This window comes from Aplysia californica, unplaced genomic scaffold (genome assembly GCF_000002075.1).
Source record: "Aplysia californica isolate F4 #8 unplaced genomic scaffold, AplCal3.0 scaffold00521, whole genome shotgun sequence".
Lineage (NCBI taxonomy): Eukaryota > Metazoa > Mollusca > Gastropoda > Aplysiida > Aplysiidae > Aplysia > Aplysia californica.
The window spans coordinates 207298-231355 of record NW_004797791.1 but is presented as its reverse complement, the minus strand read 5'-3'; the positions used below and the strand labels follow the sequence as shown (position 1 = coordinate 231355).

Genomic DNA, 24058 nt, shown 5'->3' with positions numbered 1-24058 from the left:
GCACACGAACAAATGAAATGTTGAAAATAGAGAGAAAACAAACCGACATTTTGGAAAAATCAAATAGATTGGTGACTGATCGCTTATATATCTTGGGCAAAGAAAGAACGTCCTTTCTTGACAAAACAATCCTTATTCACTGAGATAAAGGAACATTATAGGCCTCCTTCTAATATCTTCCGAACAAAACTATAAAGTTCCCACAGCAGTGTCATATCTGTGCCACAGACTCGAGCTAACGACGGTGAACTATAGCCATGGCATTTCTTTGGGAACTAAAATTTGCTTTAAACGATTATAGATCTATACCTTTGAACTTGATGCTCTTTATCTGAAATTTACGAGGTGCATATCCATCCCAGTTAGGCTATAATTTAGATTGTAAAAGATTGTATCAACTTTTTTCTTCAAAGAGGGTAGGTTTTTTTAAATGATAGTCTTTTCTTCTGTTGTACCGGCGAGAGCGGGCAACTATTTTTGCCGTACACCGGTTCATTGAGAACGTAAACAAAATGGCGACTTCCTGTTGTAAAATTCAATGGAATCACTGCTAGGAGGAATCGACTTTGAATGACAGAATGCCGAACGTTTCTTCCGTAGCTTGGCTATCATAAACTTCATTTATCACCATGAAGAGAAGATAAACTCACATGATGTCGTTTTTTAGGCGCAAGTCAGGTACAGTCCACTTTAAAAAAAAATGCTTTTACATTCGCCTTCACTCAAGAAATCAGAAAGTAGGCGTTTCCCCCCCGTCTATTATCTTGATGAACCTCGGTTAACTCGGTACCCGAGCACTGGTCTCTGCTCAGGCTAAGATTTCAAATGGTCTGCCCTGTCTGAAAAGAGATAGGGGCATTTATAAGACTTGGGAATTGAATGTGGAATAGGACTCAAAAGGCATCCTTACTGTGCCTTGCAACTGTCTTAGTAGTCTTAGTGAGCTAACTACAGAGTTAGAGATCTAAAGACTAGATTCTAGATCTAGAATCTAGATCTAGAGTCTAGAATATAGATCTACTAGAGTCTAGATCTAGAGATCTTATAAAATGATTATTGATAAAAATCATACTACTCTACATAAAATTTCTGCAATTTCATTAGTCATGAGTCATGATTAGATTAGTTATCGTCTCTAGAACTAATATCTAGTAGTACTAGATCGGGGGCTCTCGTGGCCAAGAGGTTAAGGTGTTGGCTTCTCATTCAAAAGGTCCCGGGTTCGAATCCGGGTAGCGACAGAAACATTTTCTTCTCTAAACTTGTCTCCTTTCACCTGACTTCCTGCTCTCTAGCAATCATGTTCTGTCGTCTGCTTTCGTCTCCTCCTTCTGCACCCACCCCCTCACCTCCTTGGCCCCTTCCTCTGGGCTCCTGAGTCTTTCTGCAGCCTTTCTACTGCTACTCCTTCGCTTCTTCTTCTTACTGCTGTCTTTCAGCCACTCCCCTGATCTTCTGGTAGGAAAGATCTACACCTAGTCCTAGCCTTCTCGGACAAGGGCAAAAAATCTCAGAGGGCCAGTGTGCAAGTTGTGCACGTTAAAGATCCCTTGGTGGTCTAAATTCGATAAGAGTAGGCTTCAAGCCGCCACCCGGGCAAAATTCAAAATTTCCTACCAACTGAAAATATTAGGTGTGTCCCGCGTGCTCATATGACCAGGGTTGGGTTGATTTAAATCAGGTTGATTTAAATCAGTTGATTTTTTAAATTTAAATCAACTTGATTTAAAAAATAAAAATCAGTGATTTAAATCACTTTAAAATTTTTTGATTTTTATTCAGTTTTTACATATTTCAACATTCAGAATTCCCTTCCTTGGTTTCATAAAACAGATATAAGGTTAAGTAGACTAATATAATCATGTTTAAAAGTCTGTTTTCCCACCTTTCACTGTAAAATAATACAGTATTGAATTTACTTTTTTTTCCATAATTGAAATCAGAGCTGGGTTGATTTAAATCAGTTGATTTTTTTATATTTCAATCAACTTGATTTTTAAAATAAAAATCAATGATTTAAATCACTTTTTTTAAACAAATGTATTCAGTTTTTACATATTTGAACATTCAGAATTTCTTTCCTTGGTTTATTAAACATATATAAAGTTTAGTAGACTAATATAATCATGCTTAAAAGTCTGCTTTCCCCCCTGTCACTGTAAAATAATACAGTATTCAACTGACTTTTTTTTCATAATTGAAATCAGGGTTGGGTTGATTTAAATCAGGTCGATTTAAATCAGTTGATTTTTTAAGAATTTAAATCAACTTGATTTAAAAAATATATATATATATATATATGTATACTATTATATATATAGCAGATTAAGGCTTTCTTTTGAGGTTGCTTAATTTAATCATTAGTTAAAATAAAGACAATGCATTTTGCACTAAAAGAACATACTTTTAGCAACCAAAAATCCCAAACTGTGTCGACATTTTTAAAAAAATCAAAAAAATCTGATTTAAATAAAAAAAATCATGATTTAAATTTAAAAAATCGATTTTTTTGATTTTTATGAAAAAAATCAAAAAAATCACCAACCCTGCATATGACCTTATATGCAGTTGCGAGCGCTGTAAAACACTTAACAAAAACAAAGTACTAGATCTAAGTAGGGGAAATAGTTTCCAGCCTCAGACCCAGTCTACCCAGTGAGGAAATCAAGAAATGATATAATTTCATTGTATGATCAATTTCTAAAACTGGAAATGCAAAGGATGTGGGCCTCGGATTAGGATTTGATGATTTGAGGAATTGCAGTTGATGTCAAGTTGGCAACCTTTGAATTGTGTAGGAATTTTTCCAAGATAGAATGTCTTGAACAAAAAACAAACAAACTAAACAGAAAAATACAGTCGAACCTGTGTAAGACGGAATCGCAAGGGAGCCAGAAAAAAATTCCGTCTTAGACAGGGGAATTTAGGGGGTATTGAGGTGGGGGGGGGGGGGGGTTCAAAGGCCTAGCCAGTGGGATCAAGGATCACTTGTCCGATGGGATGGGCAAGCAGTGGTCAAAACTTCACATCTCTCAATTGCTATCCTGTCTGATAATGACATGCACTAGTTACTTATCCAGTTACCACCAGTGCTTGCCTTTCATAGGACCACTGCTTGACCTATAAAAACTGAAACGTTTGAACATCTCCTTTGGTTCCACCCTTAACCCCACCCACCAATGCCACCCCTCACTGTCATCATTGTAATGACGATTCGATGAATCTTTTCTCGGCTGGCCGTACGATCAGGGCGGCAGGCATTGGTCAATCTAATTTCACACCTCTGGCTTCTGGCTACCCAGGAAAGTTTCTGTAGTGGCTCGCTACTCGAGCACTCTCACAGGAAGTCATGAGATTTCACACCCACACTACACTGACCATCTACATCGCTCAGGGCGCACATGATGGGGTAACATCTACCCCCAAATTGCACCCCTACTCCCCTTCCTCGCCCAGCGGCATGGCCATAGCGTTAAGTTTATAGTCGGCGGAACCAAACTTGCGTGTTTTGTTTTAAATCAGGATTGAGCGGGCAAAGCATTTTCCGTCTTAGACAGGTGAAACCCTCGGAAGGAAGCGGATTTTTCTTTCCGTTTCCGCGTTGGACAGGTTTCCGTTTTATTCGGGTAATTAAAGAGGAATATAATATCAAGGGGGGAGCGGGGAGATTCCGTTAAGACAGGTTTCCGTTTTATACAGGTTTCCAGGCAGGTTCGACTGTATCCAATAAAATGAATAGATCTAGATCTTCTAGCTTTTGGCTGAATTAAAGCTTCAATTTATCAGTGACTGACCAAATAATAGATATGTACATGATACATGATAGTATGTACTGAATCAGAAACAAACGGCTCTATGGATAGACTGAGGTTCTTGATCACTAGACCTTTGATTCAAAATTGACCTTTGATTCATAATCATAATTTATCTTTTTCTCCTATAGTATAATTTTTATTAAATCTGAAGGGAAATGAGAATTATTTTTGATTAATTAGGTCAAGCAAGCCATGCTTTTTTGGGGTTTTTGGTACATGATTTATGGCGCTCACAACTGCATCAGGTCATATGAGCGCGAGTGACCTAACATTTTCAGTTTGTAGAAAATTTTGAATTTTGCCCGGGTGGCGACCAAAGCCTACTCTTATCGATTTTGGACCTCCAGGGGATCTTTAAAGTGCGCAACTTGCACCCGGGACCTCCGAGATTTTTCACCCTTGTCCGAGAAGGCTAGGTGTGTAGATCTTTCCTACCAGAAGATCAGGGCTGTGGCTAAAAGACAGCAATAAGAAGGAGCCAAGAGGAAACAGTGGAAAGGCTGCAGAAAGAGTCACGAGCCCACAGGAGGGGGCAAAGGAGGTGAGGGCAAAGGAGGTGAGGGGGTGGGGGTAGAAAGTGGAGACGAAAGCAGACGACAGAATATTGCCAGAGAGCAGGAAAAGAGGTGAAAGGAGACAATTTTTAGAGAAGAAAATTTTTCCGCTGTTACCCGAATTCGAACCTGGGACCTTTAAATGAGAGGCGAACACCTTAACCTCTAGGCTACGAGAGCCCCGAGGCCATGCTTTAATGTTATGAATTTCTTTTGAAATTTTTGCCTCACCAGAGAAGCAGAAGTCTGCAGCAGTGAAGCTACCCTCAAGCTTGGGGTCAGGTTTGAAGAGGACTCCATCCAACCGATCCAATAAAAGTTTACCCCAGTCTCCAGACACACCGGATTCGTGGAATGAGGAGAACGATATCGGTATGTTGGGAAGTTTCATGTATGCGGGGTGCCTATTGGAGGATCAGGGCGGGGCGGGGGGGGGCTTGCTAGCCAGATTGAGGGTGCAAAGCGGCTATCATGGCACAAGCTGCTCACGCCTGACTCGGTGCCTCAAAAACAAACTGAGTTTGTTTTCAGACAACGAGTTGGGTGATTGACCCGACCCCATCAAAGCCCATCCGATCCCATGGGCAATGTGCACCCGGTCTAGGCATGTGTTCTTTGATATGTTGAATATGGCAAGGCAAGTTCATGTTAGAGTATCAATGTGTTTGCTTTTTTATCCAATAGTCATTTGAGTCAACTTGAGTCTGCTAAATTTGTTTCAGAAGAGAGTTCTTTACAATAGTATGATGAGTAAAGAGAAACACACCTGTTACTTATTTAGTGCAAGAAAGAAGTAAGACAGACAGAAACAGCAGAGGGAAAGAAAAGAAGAGACCAACCAGTGGTGCCTTCCTGCCATCTGCTAAATGTTAAAAAAGTTAAGAGCAGAAATGGAGAAGCAAAAGAAGACATGGGGACATCTGCAATGCATTATAGTTTTTGTTACTGCAAAAGTACACAGCTAAAAAGGACAATTGTTAGCATCTCTCCAAACGTGACTAATTTAGCTTTGATTCTTTCATTGGGGAGAGTCTGAACTTGTCGTGTCGTGTCCCACACTCCCATTGTTTTGCCTCAGGTGTTGTTTCCAACGGGAGCGCGTCGGGCCTGCGTCGTCCCAGAACTCTTTGCCTCTCGGAGACTGTTCTTCAAGATGGCAAAGGTGAGCAACAGATCCATTTTTTTGTTGATAGTGTTCAGTCTCCCTGCCAAGGTTACTTGTTTGGTGAGCTAAGTCTCCTGAGCTAATTAAAAAAACAAAACAAATCTTTTTAAGTGTATATTTTTACTTCATTCCATTTTGTTGTAAGCTTTGGCCAATTTGATTTTCCTTTCCTGAGCCGATCTTGTCAGCATGGCGTGCCAGACAAGTGTCTGCCTTTTTTAAATTTCTTAATTTCTGTCTCCTGTTTCATTCAAGAAGTCCTTACATGCTGAGAGTGTTGATTATGTAATACAGACAGAATTGTCATGTATGCTTTATCTTCTTTACAGTGTGTAAATGCCTGTTCAGAGAAGAGCAAATGTTATTGTTATCTTTGTTCATGCCTGAAATGATTTTAAAGTTGTACTGACTGGAGTTCTGTTTTCTTTCTCTGCTCCTGGTCTTATTTCAACGATTCAACTGTTAAAGTTTACATACCCTTTGCATTGATTCTTCTAGATATTCCGGAAAACTCCCTAGAGTCGCCAATGCGGACGTCTTCCCGGCTGTCAAAGACGTTACTTGAGGTTGTACGGGACCAGGACGCCCTCTCTTGCCTCAAGTCCTTTCTGCGGAGTCAGAATGCTGAGTCCCTGCTTCAGTTTTGGTGCGACGCCGAGTCTTTCCACGCAGCCACATTGACGCGCCGGCGAACACACTCCCTCCAACATGTGTCGAAAGGCTCCCTCCACAAGAGACGCAGCGGCAGCGTGCTTAACGCGGCATCCAATCAGGAGAGTGGCCCGAGCCCTAGCCCAGCCTCCCCCGCCATTGACCCCGTCATGGGGGACTCCCTGGACCGTTACGACAGTCAGACTGCTACACCGTCGTCAAGAGTGGGTGGCGGGGAGGAAAAATCTGGGCACGGTTTGTCCACGACTGTAGCAAATGCTGCAGATCCCCACCAGCACGGCTGTAAAGAGGAGCTACTTTCTAATCCACCTGTTGTTGCCTTACCTCAAGCCCAAGCCGTCAACTCTTGCGGCAAAGATGGTGCACGGTTGCCAGACGGCAGTGCAGATACACTCACGCGGAAACCACCTGAGGAAATTTCTGAAAAATGTCCCGAAATAGAAGATATTGCCTCATCATTGCGTGCAGGAAGTGAAAGGCTGGCAGCTGGTTCGAAAGTCCCGGCAGAGGCAGGTTCTCTCTCAGACAGTGTTCCCCGACCGCAGCAGACACCCACGGCCCAGTCTCCGAGCGGGCGTGACGGTGAGCTGATCTCTCCACAACACCCACACACAGAGTCGGGGGACGAGAGTGGGAAAGTGGACGGGTCGTCTGGTGACCTCACAAGTCCCACGTCCAGTCAAGAAGATCTGGCGACAAAGCTGAAAAAGAGTAAGTGAGAAGTGTATAACATCAAAACAAAGTAAATTGAATTAAGATTTCTTCCACACCTGCGTAAGTGATTTCTTCAATATTTCTGCTTGTGTGGTTAGGGCTAGCAGTTTTGACATTTTCAGGTTTTATCCTGAATTCATGATTTTTTTTAAAAATGGAAGAGAAAGTCCAAAAGTTTTGTTCTTTCTTGTCTGTTATATAATAGATACAACATTATGTGTACTGCTGATATGAAACCTTTACAATTCTTTGATGTCTATTATAAAGTGAGAGATGTAAGGATTTTCTGTAAGAGAGTACATTTTCATGTGTCTTTGTGAAATGTAAAGAGCCTAGGTCAGCTCATGGTGATGATTGGGAGAGGGTGCTAAAAGAATATACTACATGAGTTTTGTCCATAATAATATTTTTCTTCTTATTGTGGTATGAGAGTACACCAGTGTGGTTGTGGAAGTGTTGCTTTGAGACAGGGAATGCCGTAAAGTTGTGGAACTTTCTGCTCTTGTCTGCAGGTATAGAACGGGATGCCGTGACAATCTTCTCTACTTACATCGCCAAAGACGCGCCACGGCCTATCGGGGTCAACGACCTCTTGCGATCGGAAGCTATCAGTAAGTTCCACAGACCGCCACGTCGCCTCAGTGGCTGGAGGGGGATGCTGCTTTTTCCTTGTTTCTTTTTTTACTTTGTCGTTTCTGTCTGTCTCTTTCCATTTTCACGACAGTCGATCAGCATTGTTTAGTGAATAGAATTTGTTTTATTCGTTAAAATGTTACACAGATGAGTTTTTGCAGTTTGCATAGTGACGACGTACGTTGACTGAATCAATGTTTGGTTTGGACATTATGTTCTTCTCAGACAGAATCCTGAGCCGCCCCCCCCCCCCCCCCCTCGCGGCGGTGCTGCTGACTGAAGCGTCTTCAGGCCATTCCCAAAGGGGGGGGGGGGGGGACACTGACCTGTTCTTGTGTACTGTAGAGTTGTAAATTGGCTGATTCATCGATGTCATGCTCATAACTGTGCCTGAACTGCAACACTGAACTGCTGCTTTTTCTTTCCTCATCCTTACTATCGTCATTTTTCCTCTACTTCTTTTTATGTTTGTCACTCTATTTCCGGGGTGCCTTGATAGTCGAAGCAGACTTTGTGCTGTTGAGGCTAGAGAGGTGAGCAGAGTCAGTCTGATTCCCTGTAAGGACTTCTCTGTTGACATCCACCCCTGGCCGCTCATATGACCTTATGCAATTGCGAGCGCTGTAAAACCTCTACTAAAACTAAACTAACTGTCTCCACCCACAGGTCGGATCTGTCGAGAGGACGGAGAGGTGGACCCCGAGTGTTTTGTCAGTTGCCAGAGATTTGTCCTGGATAAGATCGATGCTCAGTGAGTTGCCTGGTTGTTCTAATCTTAAAAAGTTTTTTACCCCACAACACAATCGAGTCCAGTAGGCTCAGATAAAAAAAGGGGGTCGGAGACTGCCTCAGGAAACAAATTGTCATATAAATTACGGACCGTCTACTTTCCCGCCTGGATGTTCCTGATGAAATGTTTCCTTCTCTCCTGTGCTTGTGGTAGAGATGTCAGGACCCCCCCCCCCCCCCCCAGGGCAGTTCTACTGACTGAAGTGTCTTTAGGCCATTCCCAAAGGGGGGATATTAACATGTTCTTATGCACAGTAGAATTGTAAATGGGCTGATTTATCAATGTCATGCTCATACTGTGCTGGAACAACATAGGGGAACTGCTGCTTTTTCTTTCGTCATCCTTACTATCGTCATTTTCCTCTACTTCTTTTGTATGTTTGTCACTCTCTTGTGAACTGCTATTTCCGGGGTGCCTTGATAGTCGAAGCAGACTTTGTGCTGTTGAAGCTAGAGAGGTGAGCAGAGTAAGTCTGAATCCCTGTAAGGACTTCTCTGTTGACATCCACCCCTTGGTGCTCATATGACCTTATGAGGTTGCGAGGGCCGTAAAACCTTACTGAAACAAAAAACCAAAAACTTGTTGACCCTCGGTCATCCACTGTTGTTTGTTGTTTATTTCACCTGCCAGGTACTTCCCAGGGTTCCGGGACAGCGAGCACCACTGCAGCCACCAGGCGCACGTACTCACCACGGAGCGCATCTATCTCCCCGACATCCTGCTCAATGAGAACGCCCTGTGTTACTTCATGGAGGTGAGCGATCTTCTCTGCTGACACTGCACAAATTTGGCCGCTGGTTAAGACAAAAAAAAAAAGACTTGTAATGTGCTTTCAAACAAATTATTTAAATTCCTTTGTTTGCTGGTTTAAGGCAAAAAAAGAATTATAATTTGCTTTCAAACAAATTATTTAAATTCATTTTCTGCTTTCTCTTTTCGTGTGTTTCGTTCTCTTTCTCTTGGATGGCTGCCTGTTTGCTGATGTTTCCTCCCATGTTGTTTTAGAAACCTCTGACGTGTTGTTGTGGTTGTCTGTTGACATTCTCTGCTGTCACGTTTCTCTGTACCCGTGTTTTAGTAGGGGTGGTTGGTGGGTGCTTTCACATGGTGACCTCTTACTTTTGAGTGGTTGGCAGATGCTCTGGTGTGGTTTGCTCTTTCTTTCCTATCAAACATCTATCATCCTTATCTCCCCTTCTTCTTTTTTATGTTTGTTACTCTCTTGTAACACCTCTAATCTTCTGGCGCTCATATGACCTTATGCAGTTGCGAGCGCTGTAAAACCTCTACTAAAACTTTAACTAAAGTGTGGTCATTCCGCTATCATACAGCCTGTCTGTGTATTTCCTCTGAGCTCAAGCCGCAGTGAGTGGTGAGGAGAGGTAATGTCTTTACTGAATTTTTTCTCTTTACTAACCGTATCATGTTTCTGTGTTATCTTTTACTTTTCTCCGTGTTTTGGTCTTTGACATCCTCTCTTAAAGCCTCCTAGTAAAATAGACCAGCGTCATATTAAGAAGGAAGTCGTGTAACTTCTTGTCTGATTTGTGACGCGACATTCTGTGTCAACTCCCTCTCCTCGCACTCTGAGGATCCACACAGAACGGTCTTTTACTTAACTTGTAAGTCCAATCAGGTGACTGTTACGTCCCCGCATGTTTTCTTATAACTGACCTTGACCCTTCTGCTTGTTGCGACAGTACATGGAACAGGAAGGCGGCAGCGACCTGATGCAGCTGTGGCTCGCGGCCGACAACTTCCAGCAACAGCTGTCGGCAGCCGGCCCGGGCTACGACTGGGAGCAGGCTCAGAACGACGCGATGGTCATCTATGATCGGTCAGTGGGCTTGTTTTCAGAACGGGACATGTCCGTTCTTTGTGAACTATTATGAGGTCTTCTGATAGATTTCTCTCTTGTTTGTACCCCCCAGGGTGGTGCCGCCGATTGAAGTGTCTTTAGGCCATTCTCAAAGGCGGGACATTAACATGTTCTTATGCACAGTAGAATTGTAAATGGGCTGATTTATCAATGTCATGCTCATACGGTGCTGGAACAACATAGGGGGAACTGCTGCTTTTTCTTTTCTCATTCTTACTATCGTCATTTTTCCTCTACTACTTTAGTATGTTTGTCACTCTCTTGTGAACTGCTATTTCCGGGGTGCCTTGATAGTCAAAGCAGACTTTGTTCTGTTGAGGCTAGAGAGGTGAGCAGAGTAAGTCTGATTCCCTGTAAGGACTTCTCTGTTGACATCCACCCCTTGGCGCTCATATGACCTTATGCAGTTGCGAGAGCCATAAAAAAACTCTACCAAAACTAACTCTCTTGTTTGACATTTTATGTCAGCCATTGTGTATATGGGTGGTTGGAGGGTGTCACTGGTAGGTCCTACTGCTTTACTTTCCCTCTGTTGTTTCTGTCTGTCTGTCTGTCAGTCTGTCGATCAGTCTGATTTTTTCTCAGCACGAAATGACCATAATGGTGTTAATGTGCTTCTCTTGACTCAAACAAACAAACAAACAAACAAACAAACAAACAAACAAACAAACAAACAAACAAACAAACAAACAAACCACTGTGTGTGCTGGCTGGAATGTCTTTTGTTCATAATTAGAAATATGAATATGAGAATTTGTCTTTCGTTCGTCATTAGAAATATGAATGTGAGAATTTGTCTTTTGTTCGTCATTAGAAATATGAATGTGAGAATTTGTCTTTCATACTTCAGCTATTTCTCCCTCCAAGCCACGCACCCTGTGGGCTTTGACGACAAACTTCGCTTCGAGGTGGAGGGCAACATTTGCCGGGAGGGGGGGCCACTCCCCGACTGTTTCACCAAGGCCAAAAACATCGTGCTCAAAATCTTGGAGAAGGTAAACTCGCCGGGGGAGAAATGGTCGCTTTTAAGCACAAGGGGGTGATCTCGGAAAATGCTGTTTTGAGAAAATCGAAGGTAAAGTTTTTGCCCCTTTTTCAGTTTCTTTAAAAGACAAGGAGAGTTTTCTCTATAACCAAACAAATGTACACACCAATGAAACAAAACTTCTATAGGTAGGGCAATGCCTACTTTTGGTGTAGGTCAAGTTTTCTGAAAAACCCCGAAATGTGTGTTAGCCCGCTAGTCCTTAAAAGCAACCAATTGTGGTCAGCGTGCGGCGATAACGGCTCAAGTCAGACTTGGACCAAAATCAAACGGATCCCCCAATGGCATTCCCTGTACAACAACCTACAACCATATCATGTTGCTGTGTAAATGCTGCAAATTTCCAGAACGAAATCATTCTGGCTTGAGTCAGGAAAAAATCTGAAATGAAGAATTCCTTCTGCTCAGAGCGACGTTAGATGGCTTTGGCTGTTATTGTTGCTTACAGATTGGATTAACGAGTAAATTTCCTCTTTAGAAAGTGGTGGCACAGAGTTCCCCACGTCGTCTGGTTACGATAGTCAAACACAACGTACGGATAGGGTAAAGTGATGGGACAGAGTTCCCCACGTCATATGGATACGATAGTAAAACACAAAGTACGGACAAGGTTAAATAACCTTTCAGTGTTGCCAGGGGCATTCAACCTGTACCATTTCACTTTGTTGTTGTTGTGGAGCAGATGTACTTCCCGGGCTACCTCCAGAGCCAGGTGTACCATCGCTACCTGTCGGATCTGGTGAGCACCGTGCAGATGGCGGAGGACATGCACAACAAACCCTACCACAAGGTGCACCGACGCACAGGTCAGAGGTCGTTTGTGTTATTTATTGCTGGTGCGTGCGTGTGTGGGTGTGTGGTTGCGTGTGTGCGTGGGTGTGTGCGTGCATGTAAATATAGTGTGTAAATGAGTGTGTGTAAAAACTGTGCAGATGGCAGAGGACACGCACTACAAACCTTATCACAAGGTACACAGACGCACAGGTCAGAGGTCGTTTGTGTTATTTACAGGTGATATGTGTGGGTGCGTGCGCGTGTGGGTGCGTGCGTGTGTGCTTGCATACGTGCGTTGCGTGCGTGTTTCTGTATGTGTAAGTACAGTACGGAGGACTAAACACAAACAGTTTTCGTCTTTCTTTAAGGTTTTCACAAACACACTCAAACACACATTCATACACACATACGCTCGCTTATTTTTGTATAACAGCATGGGCCAGGAACACAAGACAACAAGATAAAGAAAAATTAAATCGATCAATATGATTAATTAATACGGAAAGCATGTCAATTTTCACATCTACATTCCCCTGCTTGGATGAATTGCACATTATTGCTCTTACTAGAAAAAGGAATTCCAACTTTCTAGACAACAAACATCCCTTGTTCCCTCATCAGTCAGAAGTAAAAGACCTAGGCTTGTGTGTCTAACAAACAAAGTCTCACCGTCTGTTGTCTGTGTCGTTAAACCTCTTCTCCTCCTCCTCCTCCTCCTCCTCCTCTTCTATCCCGTGGTTGGGGCAACCGTGGGGGCACCACTGCATCAGAAAACCTGCTATCGCCATCTATTTTTGTCCTCTGCTTTCCTCAGATTGTCACCCATCCTCTTCCCTGTCCACTCTGTAATGTTGTCCTCCCATCTCCTTCTCTGCCTTCCTCTCTTTCTCTTTCCTTGTACAGTTCCTTGCAGGATTGTTTTTGCAACACCTCTACGAAAACTTTACTAAAGTCTCCTGTACTGTTGTGTGTGTTTTACCAGAGAGTGACGCGTCCTCGGAGCACAGCATTGGCAGTCAGAGCACGGGGGCGGAGAGTATGGTGTCTCGCAACACGCTCCTGGCCGTGGACACGCGCCGAGTCCGTAAGGGAGGCACGGGGGCCGCGGGGCCCATCGTCGGAGACTTCAGCATGACCCCGGAGATGTTTAACCCCGACGACCTCTGGAAAAGACCTTCCGCAGGGTGAGCCTGACCTTTCTGACCTCCGTCTCGCTGTTTTTTTTACTCTAAGGTATCGAATAAACGTAACCCCCCCTCGCTTATTAATTTTCAGTTTTTTTGCACGCGCCCCCCATTTGTTATATTCCAGCTTGTCACGACCGACAATCATTTGAAACATTATATCTAGAATCTACATATCTGAATGAAACTTCTTTTTTTTTCGTTGTTGTAAATGGCAAATTACCCTTAGTAATAGTACTGGTACCGAGTTGGATGCCTCAATTTTGGGCATTTAAAAAACTTTTGTACATTGGTTTATATTTTTGAATGACACTGGTTTGTTCCTAAATGGGGAAAGTTGTCACAGTAACTGACTAAAATCTCTAACATTTCCTGACCTGTTGTTCTTTCATTCACTGAGGGAGAAATAAAACAGATTTGTTCCTGCTAGTACAGGGGGATGAGGTTGAATGTGCCACATCCTCCCCCCTTGTATTCCACCCCCCCACCTTTTATTCCTCCAGCCCCCACCCCCCTTTTGTTCGGTACCTTAAGAGTAGGTCTGGAGTTATATCTTCTGCGGCTATCATAAAGAATTTCATCAGCCACGCCCTGTAGTCTTTCTCCGTATGTCAATGCCAGGTAGAAAGGGGAAGGCAGAGCTAGTCAGAGTGTCCTTTGGGTGGTTGGCGGGTGCTCTGGTGTGGTTTGCTTCTTCTTTCCTATCAAACATCTATCGTGTTTATCTCCCTTAAACAGACCTTGTGCTATTGAAGCTAGAAAGGTGAGCAGTCTAAGTCTGATTCCCTGTAAAGACCTCTCTGTTGACCCCCACCCCTTGGTGCTCATATGACCTTATGCAGTTGCGAGCGCTGTAAAACCCTCTACTATAAAAAAAAGATATCTCCCTTCCTTCTATTTTGTGTTTGTTACTCTCTTGTAACGCCTGTAATCTCCGGCACTTATATGACCTTATTGTGTTGCAAATGCCGTAAAACTTTTACTAAACTAAGTCTGGGAATGACACACTACGTGAATGACACGCCTCATGTTTTGTTCAGAATGACACACTCTGTGAATGACACGCCTCATGTTTTGTCTCCTCCTGATGTTGCAGAGACCTGAGCCTGGGCTGTGTCAATGAACTGGGTCAGTTTGTCTCCCAGTTTGAGCAGGGAGTGGATCAGGATCGGAGAAAAGGTCGGTGGTCCCTGATTTGTTGTCTTTGTTATTGTTGTTATTGTTGTTGTTATTGTTATTGTTGTTATTGTTATTGTTGTTATTGTTGTTGTTATTGTTATTGTTGTTATTGTTGTTGTTATTGTTATTTACTCATTTTCTATAACTTTTTCAAGTAGAATGTCATGATGTCTTCTTTTCTTGTATTGAGCTGGACCGTTTATTTGTGAGGTGGGTGTACTTGTCATGTAGATATGGACCTGCTTTTGTACGTGTCTGCTTGAAGAAATGGGAGTCAAGACTTGACGACCTTCACACTGGAGAATATTGGAAAGGAAAACTTTGTCAGTGGGAGAACTGTGATGTAACTGTCGTAACATTGTCAGTGGGAGAACTGTGATGTAACTGTCGTAGGACTTAGCTACACGCTTTTGATCATCATACAAAGCTGGAGGTCACTTCAGCTGTTTTTGTATACTCTTTAATATTTTATTTCTCTGAAATTTCTCACAGGTTCTGGATTTTTCAAGAAGTGGAAAGAAAAGGAAAAGGTAAGTTATGAGATTTGTTGAAGGAGAAGTGAATGAAACATGGAGGACGCTGTGTGTAAGGGAAATTGTTGAAGGGAAAGTGAATGTGATATGGCGACACTGTGTGGGAAATTGTTGAAGGGAAAGTGAATGAGATATGGAGGACACTTGGGGAAATTGTTGAAGGTAAAGTGAGTGAGATATGGAGGACACTTGGGGAAATTGTTGAAGGGAAAGTGAATGAGATATGGCGACACTGTGTGGGAAATTGTTGAAGGGAAAGTGAGTGAGATATGGAGGACACTTGGGGAAATTGTCGAAGGGAAAGTGAATGAGATATGGAGGACACTTGGGGAAATTGTTGAAGGTAAAGTGAGTGAGATATGGAGGACACTTGGGGAAATTGTTGAAGGGAAAGTGAATGAGATATGGAGGACACTGTGTGTGGGGAATTGTTGAAGGGAAAGTGAGTGAGATATGGATGACACTGTGTGTGGGGAATTGTTGAAGGGAAAGTGAGTGAGATATGGATGACATTGTGGGGGAAATTGTTGAACAGGGCTTTTTGCTTGTGCTTGTCAGTATTGTTCTTCTCCTGTGCATGAATGTCTGTAGTTGCTGGAAGGAGATTGATTTGAGAGCTGTCTGCTCTAACTCTTGTAATGTGGGGTGCCCGTATGGGGGATCGGGTCGGGGCCGGGCGGTTTGCTCGCCAGATTGAGGGCACAAAGTGGCTGTCCTGGCACAAGCCGATCGCACCTGACTCGTTGCCTAAAATGTTTGTCACTCTCTTGTGACCCGCTATTTCCGCGCTGCCTTGATAGTCGAAGCAGACTTTGTGCTGTTGAGGCTAGAGAGGTGAGCAGAGTAAGTCTGATTCCCTGTAAGGATTTCTCTGTTGACATACACCCCATGTCGCTCATGTGACCTTATGCAGTTGTGAGTGCCGCAAAACCTTACTAAGACTCAAAACGTCTTTTGTTGTGATATAAAAAAACCTGCTCTCGTGTTGAGTCTGACTTGTTGTTGGTGACCGCCTCAAAAATGCCAACTTGTGGGTGGTTGGCGGGTGCTCTGGTGTGGTTTGCTCCTTCTTTCTTATCAAACATCTATCGTCCTTATCTCTCCTCCTTCTTCGGCACATACATGACCTTATTGGGTTGCAAGTGTTGTAAAACTCTTTCTAAAACTACAACTAAAACAGCCACTTGTCTGTCCCTAGGAGCAGGAAGAGATGGCGCTGCGGGTGGCCCAGATGATAATCAGCGACGTGAACACGATGACCAAGACAGGGGAGACCATGATGGAGAACCACAGTTGACCACGGCCGCTCTCCCTACACGTGTTTTGTCCACGCAGCAGTTCAATGGACTGTCTCAAGCTCTGTTCTCTAGGCCTGCAAGTTGTCAGCGCGCAGCGGGCGGGCGCGTACATACACTGGGCACACGCATATTGACTGAGGAAAGGGTTCTGTGCTGAAGTTGTGTGGTCAGATGAATGTTGAAGATGTTGTTGTTGTAGTGTTGTAGGAGTCGAGAAGTGAGGTGGGGAAGGCGACGGTTTTGAAGCTGGGGACAGAACTCTGTGGCTGTAGCTTTTCTCTGGGTGGTTGACGGGTGCTCTGGTGTGGTGTGGTTTGCTTCTTCTTTCCTATCAAACAACTATCGTGTTTATCTCCTCTCCTTCTTTTTTGTGTTTGTTACTCTCTTGTAACACCTCTGGTCTTCGGCACTTATATGACCGTACTGTGTTGCAAGTGCCGTAAAACAGTTATAAGGGCAACTGCTTGTTCTTTTAGGAAGCAACACAGAAATCTTCGCTTTCATTTCGCATGTGGAGCGGGGACGGGACGGCTCTTTCTTTGTTTGCCTCGGTGTCCACCTCCCTATTTTCTTTGTAGACGTATTTCTAAATGTTGAAAAAGTCTAATTACGCCATAAGACTTTAGACAAGGAAAAATAAATCATTGATGGTCAAGGACGAGGAAAGATTGAGATACGCCCGTATATCCCGCAACCATTTGACAAGGAGATTTGGGTTCTAAATGATGATTACTTTAGTTTGACAAATACTTTCGTTACAAGCTCATTTTTATAAGTTGAGGTGTGGAATACAATAGGGGTGTGAATTTGTTGGATTTATTTGACACAGGGTACTTCCTGAAGGATGACAAGATTTTCAAAGATTTCTCTCCTAGAATATTATTTTGCAGTGTCAGTCAAGAGCTAATTTTTTACAAATATCAGTTTTGGAAAAATCTGTAGAAAAATGTTTTTTTGAACAGAAAAGAGTTTATTGCAGACAAGAACTTTTGAACAGTTTCGCTTTGTTCCGGTCTCTGTTAGCCCAGTTTGTGGCATATGAAACAACGGTGCTGATTTCCCTGGTTCGAATCCCAACGGCAAGACCTTGGGGCTTGTTTAGGAAACTTTTCTCGGCTCTTTCTCTCTCTCCACTTGGTGAGGTTTTATCAAAGACATCTCCCATGAGCTGACCTCTACGACAGTCTGTGGTGCCAAACACGTGCCACGAGGTTACAGAGAGGTCATGGACATTGACCTGTGACCTTGAGAGATGGGACGCTGACCTGTGACCTTGGCTGAGCTGATGTTGTGTTGCTTTTCTTCCTGTACAGCGCGAGGAGATTCCAGTGTAGGATGCGGAGGGTGATTGCTTTGTTGGTTTGTCTTTTCGGCTTGATCATTTATTGCACTTTCTCATAATTTGAACCTTTTTTTTTCACTTATGTAGTTTATTTTTTAGTTTTGTTGGGAAGGTTGTAGCCCTAAACCCGCCATTCTTTCGTCTGAAATTGTTTACCTTGTGACTTGCAACTTTTTGTATATTTATTTCTTCAGTTCTGTTTTTGTTTTTGATGGGCAGCTACGTTGGCTGGAATGTCTCATGATTGCGAGCACGTGCTGAGCTTGACACACAGGCGGTGCACTGTTGGAGAAGGCTTGGTGCACTGTCAGGGTGCACTGTCAGGGTGCACTGTTGGAGATGGCTCGGTGCACTGTCGGAGAAGGCTCGGTGCACTGTTGGAGAAGGCTAGGTGCACTGTCTTGTTGCTCACAAAAATCTGCTCCAATGTTTGTCGTGTTTTCTCGTACTCGAGAGTTTTAAGTTTTCTCTACGAAATAGTGGGATCTTTCCTCCTGATTTGTTCTATTGAAGGCTTCGTTTTGTAACGTTCAGCTCTCCCTTTTCATTCTTAGCGTGTGTGGTTTGTCCTTGGACAGCCGGACTGCCTGGTACCCCCCGGGGCAGTGCCACTGACTGAAGTGTCTTTAGACCATTCCCAAAGGGAGGATATTAATATGTTCTCACAAATAGTAGAATTATAAACGGGCAGATTTATCAATGTCATGCTCATACTGTGCCGGAACAACATAGGGGGAACTGCTGCTATTTTTTTCCTATCGTCATTTTCCTCTACTTCTTTTGTATGTTTGTCACACTCTTGTGACCTGTTATTTCCGGGGTGCCTTGATAGTCGAAGCAGACTTTGTGCTGTTGAGGCTAGAGAGGTGAGCAGAGTAAGCCTGATTCCCTGTAAGGACTTCTCTGTTGACATCCACCCCTTGGCGCTCATATGACCTCATGCAGTTGCGAGCGCCGTAAAAACCTCTACTAAAACTTAAACAAGCTGTATCATGTGTACTGCTGTAAGATCTACTTTCTCTATGTCTACCACACAAAGCTGTATCATGCATCCTGCTGTTGTCATCATCAATAAGGATGGACAGCCAAAGAGTAGAGATATTATATTTATCCTGTAGCTCTGCCCACGGTGGTGTGGTGGACTGAATAGCCCGCCGTTAGCTGTGATCTCGTTCTATAAATAGCTCTGAGTGATGTGGTTCTATGAATAGCTCAGAATGTATTCCACCCCTCTGTCGATCCATATGTTTATTTACGAAAGGCTTATGTTTGTCTACGAAAGGCATATGTTTATTTACGAAAGGCATATGTTTATTTACGAAAGGCTTATGTTTGTTTACGAAAGGCATACGTTTATTTACAAAAGTCATACGTTTGTTTACGATTACGAAAGGCATATGTTTGTTGACGAAAGGCGTATGTTTGCGTTGAAACCACATTCTTTCTCTCATGTTTCCTTATGCTTGTAAAATCAAAATCCAGTCAAAATCAAACTTTTATGTGGTTGAAACATGGACTGACTGTCTGTTCATTTACCTGTACATATGTACAAAATATGAACTATACTAACATCTAACTTTACTCACAGCGTGTGTGGTGGGTTCTGATCTTACACACAACATGTGTCGTGGGTTCTGATCTTACACACAGTGTGTGTCGTGGGTTCTGATTTACACATCCCTTTGTACAGTCTCAGAATGTCTGTAGCTTTGAAGCTACTCTCGGTATATCCATAAAGCCATAGGGAGTCAGTGAGGCTGAGGTGGAATGACAAAACAGATTTTCCAGTTTTAAAACTTTTTAAATTTTCGAGATAGCATACACCAGAAATATATGATCCAAATCCACAACCCTCGTAGATTCTTAAAGGATCTGAGGAGATATTTATTTTTGTTATTCATATTTTAAAAGTGACATTCTAGTGGGGGGGAGGGGGGGGTATCACTGAAACAAAAAGTATGTGACAAAGAGTCAGTTGCTGAGGAAATAATTCTGAGGAGGAGAGGAGAAGTTTGTGGTAAAGTTTCCATCTGACTTCGTCTCCGGCTTCACTTGCCAGGCTGTAACCCAGACCGAGGAGCCCGTCTGCCAAACTGGCAACGTGGTGTCTGTGGTGCTCTTCTCTCGGTGGTGATACCGTGGACATTTCTGGGAATATCCAAGTACTGGGTGGTTGGCGGGTGCTCTGAAGTGGTTTGCTCCTTCTTTCTTTTATCAAACATCTATCATCCTGATCTCTCTTCCTTCTTTTTCATTTTTGGTGTTTGTTACTCTCTGGTAACACATCTAATCTTCGGCACTTATATGACCTTATTGTGTTGCAAGTGCTGTAAAACTCTTACTAAAACAAAGAATATCTCCTTACAATATTGTTTTCTCTGAATATCTTAAACTTAAAGGACTTCGGTAATCTTTGCTTGTTATGTATGCCCTCCAAGGTTTTGCAGAGTGACTAGTGCTCAGATTTTACGACAATAAATTGTAGTCATTTATTTTGTTGTCGTTGTTGTGAATAGCAGCTGTGCCATGGATGACATCCTAAAGTCATCAATTACAAGAGAGGGGTCTCAAGATATATAATACCTGAGCCCTCGTTATGTCTGTCCCCGTCGTTTTATGCAAGAAAAATTCTGAAATTATGCAAACTGAGCCCAGAAATGTGAAATTATGCGATTCTGTTAATTTTATCAAAGAATGATAAAGGAAAATAATCAGAAATTATGCAAAAAATGATCAAATTTTGCTAAATTATACGGGGTGCATAAAACCACGGGGACAGTTATGTGGAAGACCTGTTCACAAACACACTAGCATTGTTTGGTTCCGCACCGTGCCCCGTACAGCCAGGGCTGTTGTGTGGAGCTGAAGGACGGGCCTCAGTGACAGTGTGTTTGAGAATACGGGGAATGTCGTCTATTGGGAGATTGTACATACTATGACCAAAGATTCTTCGCTAGTGGAGAATCTTTGCTATGACTATGTCTCAAAGAGATTATATTTAGTACTAGAGCTCGTGCCAGTGATGTCCCCCACACAAAGAGGTTCTATTTAGTACTAGAGTCCGTGGCAGTGATGTCCCTCACGTAAACGAACGAGGGCTGCGTGTGCCCACTCTGGGACGCTGAACCTCATGTACACACATGCGCAGTTCGACAGACGGGTGAGTTCTTCTGGAGACTCATGAGAAGGCACCTCGGCGGTCTTAGGAGGAAGTCTACAAGCTTGCACTGAAATGGTGGTGTTTGATATACTAGATTTTGTGGGGAGCGGGGTGGGGGCTCCAATTGTTTATCATGGATATGGGGGCACGCCGGTCATGCCAATGAGGGAAAGAAGGCCCCTATGTCTGACACTAGTGAGGTCACTGCTGCAAGCTCTAGTACTTTAATAAATGGTCGCTTTTAAGCACAAGGGGGTTATCCCGAAAAATGCTGTTTTGAGAAAATCAAATGTAAAGGTTTTGCATCCTTGTTCAGTTTCTTTAAAAAACAAGGAGAGTTTTCTCTATAACCAAACAAATATATACACACCAATGAAACCAAACTTCTCCTATAGGTAGGGCAATGCCCACTTTTTTGGTTAAGTCAAGATTTCTGGAAACCATTGGAATGTGGGATAGCCCGCTTGTCCTTAAAAGCGACCTTTTAATCTCTTTGGCACGTCCACTGTTTCACTGTTGCTTGTTTCCTTTTCCTGTGCAACTATCTCTAGTCTTCCTCTCCGGCTGTTGTGATCTATGCTGGCCTCCGTCTGGCCGCCCCAGATGTCTGTCGTGGCTGTGTAGTGTTTGTGCTGTCAGGGGGAGTGACTCTAGTGCTGGCTGTGTAGTGTTTGTGCTGTCAGTCAGGGGGAGTGACTCTAGTGCTGGCTGTGTAGTGTTTGTGCTGTCAGGGGGAGTGACTCTAGTGCTGGCTGTGTAGTGTTTGTGCTGTCAGTCAGGGGGTGTGACTCTAGTGCTGGCTGTGTAGTGTTTGTGCTGTCAGGGGGAGTAACTCTAGTGCTGGCTGTGTAGTGTTTGTGCTGTCAGTCAGGGGGAGTGACTCTAGTGCTGGCTGTGTAGTGTTTGTGCTGTCAGGGGGAGTGACTCTAGTGCTGGCTGTGTAGTGTTTGTGCTGTCAAGGGGTGTGACTCTAGTGCTGGCTGTGTAGTGTTTGTGCTGTCAGTCAGGGGGAGTGACTCTAGTGCTGGCTGGTCATGTGGGTGGGGAAGGACTGCGACTGAACTTGTTTGACTGAATGACTGACTGGACGATTGAGTGACTGAATGATTGAGTGAGTGACTGAGTGACTGAACAACTGAGTGACTGAATGATTGAACGAATGAATGACTGAATTTGTTTGACTGAATGACTGTATGACTGAATGACTGAAGTTGTTTGAATGAATGACTGAACGACTGAATAACTGAACGACTATTGTTTTTGTTCCTACTCGTCTACTCTCATACTTCTTTGTTTCACTTTCTGATAAATCATTAGGCCTATTGCTCTGCTGAATGTTTTCCTGGTTTGCCTGTGTATTTTCCCGATATGTTTATTCTTGTTCAACTTGTTGTTATTTATCTTTGTTCAACTCCTGGCATTGAGGGAGTTCAGTTTTCCTGGTTTACTTTGGAGTTACTTACTTATGTTTTCACAATTCTGGTAATCCAAAGTGATAAAAGTTAAAGCCCTCAGAGGATTTTTTAAAAAGTCTGATCTTGATAAGTTAACAAATTTTGTTGGGATGTTTTTATTCGACAACTCGCAGCCTCAGTGTTTTTTTGTCCTATCTCTTTTTTTTTTTAAACATTGAAAATGTGACTTCTTATTTAGGTCACTCTTTGTTATGGACTGTTTTCACTCTTATTAAAAAAGGAGATAGGACAAGAAAGCACTGAGGTCGCGAACTGTTCATTTTTCTAAGTTTCTAACAGGATACGCTTGTTTCAAATTATTTGTTTATTTGTATCTGGAGTTGACGCTGATGCCCGTTCCTGTTTTGCTTGTGCCACGTACTTACAGTCAGTATTGAGCTGTTCCTGATGACCCTGCCTGGTGCAGGGGCTGCTTACCTGACACAATATATGGTCGCTTTTAAGCACAAGGGGGCTGTCCCGAGAAATGCTGTTTTGAGAAAATCGAAGGTAAAGTTTTTGGACCCTTGTTCAGTTTCTTTAAAAGACAAGGAGAGTTTTCTCTATAACCAAACAAATATACACACCAATGAAACCAAACTTCTCATATAGGTAGGGCAATGTCCATTTTTTGGTGTAGGTCAAGATTTCTGGAAACCTTTGAAATCTGGGTTAGCCCGCTTGTTCTTTATAAGTGACCATATTCACCGGCTCATTCCTATCTTTGTGTTTACATTTCTGAATGGTCATATCAGTAAGCCTAAGCAATGGGGTGAAAATGTGAGGAAGGTTGAATTAAGTCTGCACAAATGTGTGATTTTTAAAAATATATATATATATATATTTGTGGGAAGTTTAAATTCGTGGTTATGATTTGTAATGTTTGTGTAGGTGAAGGAGACTGATTTGTCCTTCTGATTGATTGAACTTGTGTATGTCTGAGCTGCCATCTTGGAAACTTGTGACAAGTTAGCACATCTTGTAAGCCTATAATGTGAAGCATGCTGACAAAATGAGTTACTTCTCGGATTCGAGCCTTATGGAAATAGATACATCACGCTTGTATATATAGGTGAAGTTTTTATAATTTTTAAGATTGAAATAATGGAAGGAAAGTTATTCTTAAAGAATATGGCATTGATGGAAAATCTAAAAATTTGACCCTAATGTCGATTTTTGGCCAATATCTCCTTTTGTGGATTGCGAGAAGTAACCAATTTTGTGAGCACACCTCACATATATTATATTAAGGTTACTGACAGCTTTCATGGTTCTCTATAGTACAATACTATAATATGTCTGTACGAAGTGAGGCCAGCGGTTCAGCATATGGAAAGATAATAATTTGTTAATTAATGTTTCTGTTTGCTGGAGTTCAAAGTTTGGCCTCACCATGTTCTTTATTTTGCAGTTGTTGTTGATGCCAAAACTCATGACTTATATACATGTATATATAGGCCTAGAATTATCTTGACTTGTACATGTATATATATAGGCCTAGAATTATCTTGACTTGTACATATATATATATAGGCCTAGAATTATTAGATTATTATTATATGCACAAAGGATGTTGTAGAACTGTTTGTTGTTGAGGTAGAGTTTGTGACTGTTGGACACGGTAATGGCCGCGTTTGGCTGTCTCGTCGGACGTGGGACTATAAATTTAGATAGGGTAGTGTGTTGATTTGGCAAATGAAAACGTTTCCTCTGTGTGGGTAAGAGTTCAGTGATGGAGAAGACAATCTAACAGTTTGCCGACAGTTCTAGTTCTCTGTCAGCAGCTGAAGGTTTCGCTGTCTGAGAGTTCAGTGTTGGAATTTTGCATCATGTCCCCGTCTCCTCCCCCCTCCCTCCCCCCTCCCTC

General features: G+C 42.8%; 1 protein-coding gene across 1 annotated transcript; it reads left to right on the top strand.

Moving 5' to 3' along the window:
- The first annotated feature begins 493 nt into the window (after positions 1 to 493).
- Positions 494 to 16585, top strand: LOC101860918 (A-kinase anchor protein 10, mitochondrial). Its single transcript, XM_005106232.3, has 14 exons — positions 494 to 678; positions 4604 to 4741; positions 5448 to 5531; positions 6033 to 6917; positions 7433 to 7531; positions 8220 to 8304; positions 8974 to 9097; positions 10044 to 10180; positions 11073 to 11217; positions 11950 to 12073; positions 13024 to 13225; positions 14322 to 14404; positions 14897 to 14934; positions 16136 to 16585. Exons 1-14 carry the CDS (start codon positions 651 to 653, stop codon positions 16232 to 16234), a joined length of 2271 nt encoding a protein of 756 aa, XP_005106289.1. The 5' UTR covers positions 494 to 650; the 3' UTR covers positions 16235 to 16585.
- The last annotated feature ends 7473 nt before the right edge of the window (positions 16586 to 24058 follow it).

Coding starts and splice junctions, on each gene's coding strand:
- LOC101860918 (XM_005106232.3), top strand. CDS start 651: ATGATGTCGTTTTTTAGGCGCAAGTCAG. Junction 5,532..6,032: donor TGTTCTTCAAGATGGCAAAG/GTGAGCAACAGA, acceptor TGATTCTTCTAG/ATATTCCGGAAAACTCCCTA. Junction 11,218..11,949: donor TGCTCAAAATCTTGGAGAAG/GTAAACTCGCCG, acceptor GTTGTGGAGCAG/ATGTACTTCCCGGGCTACCT.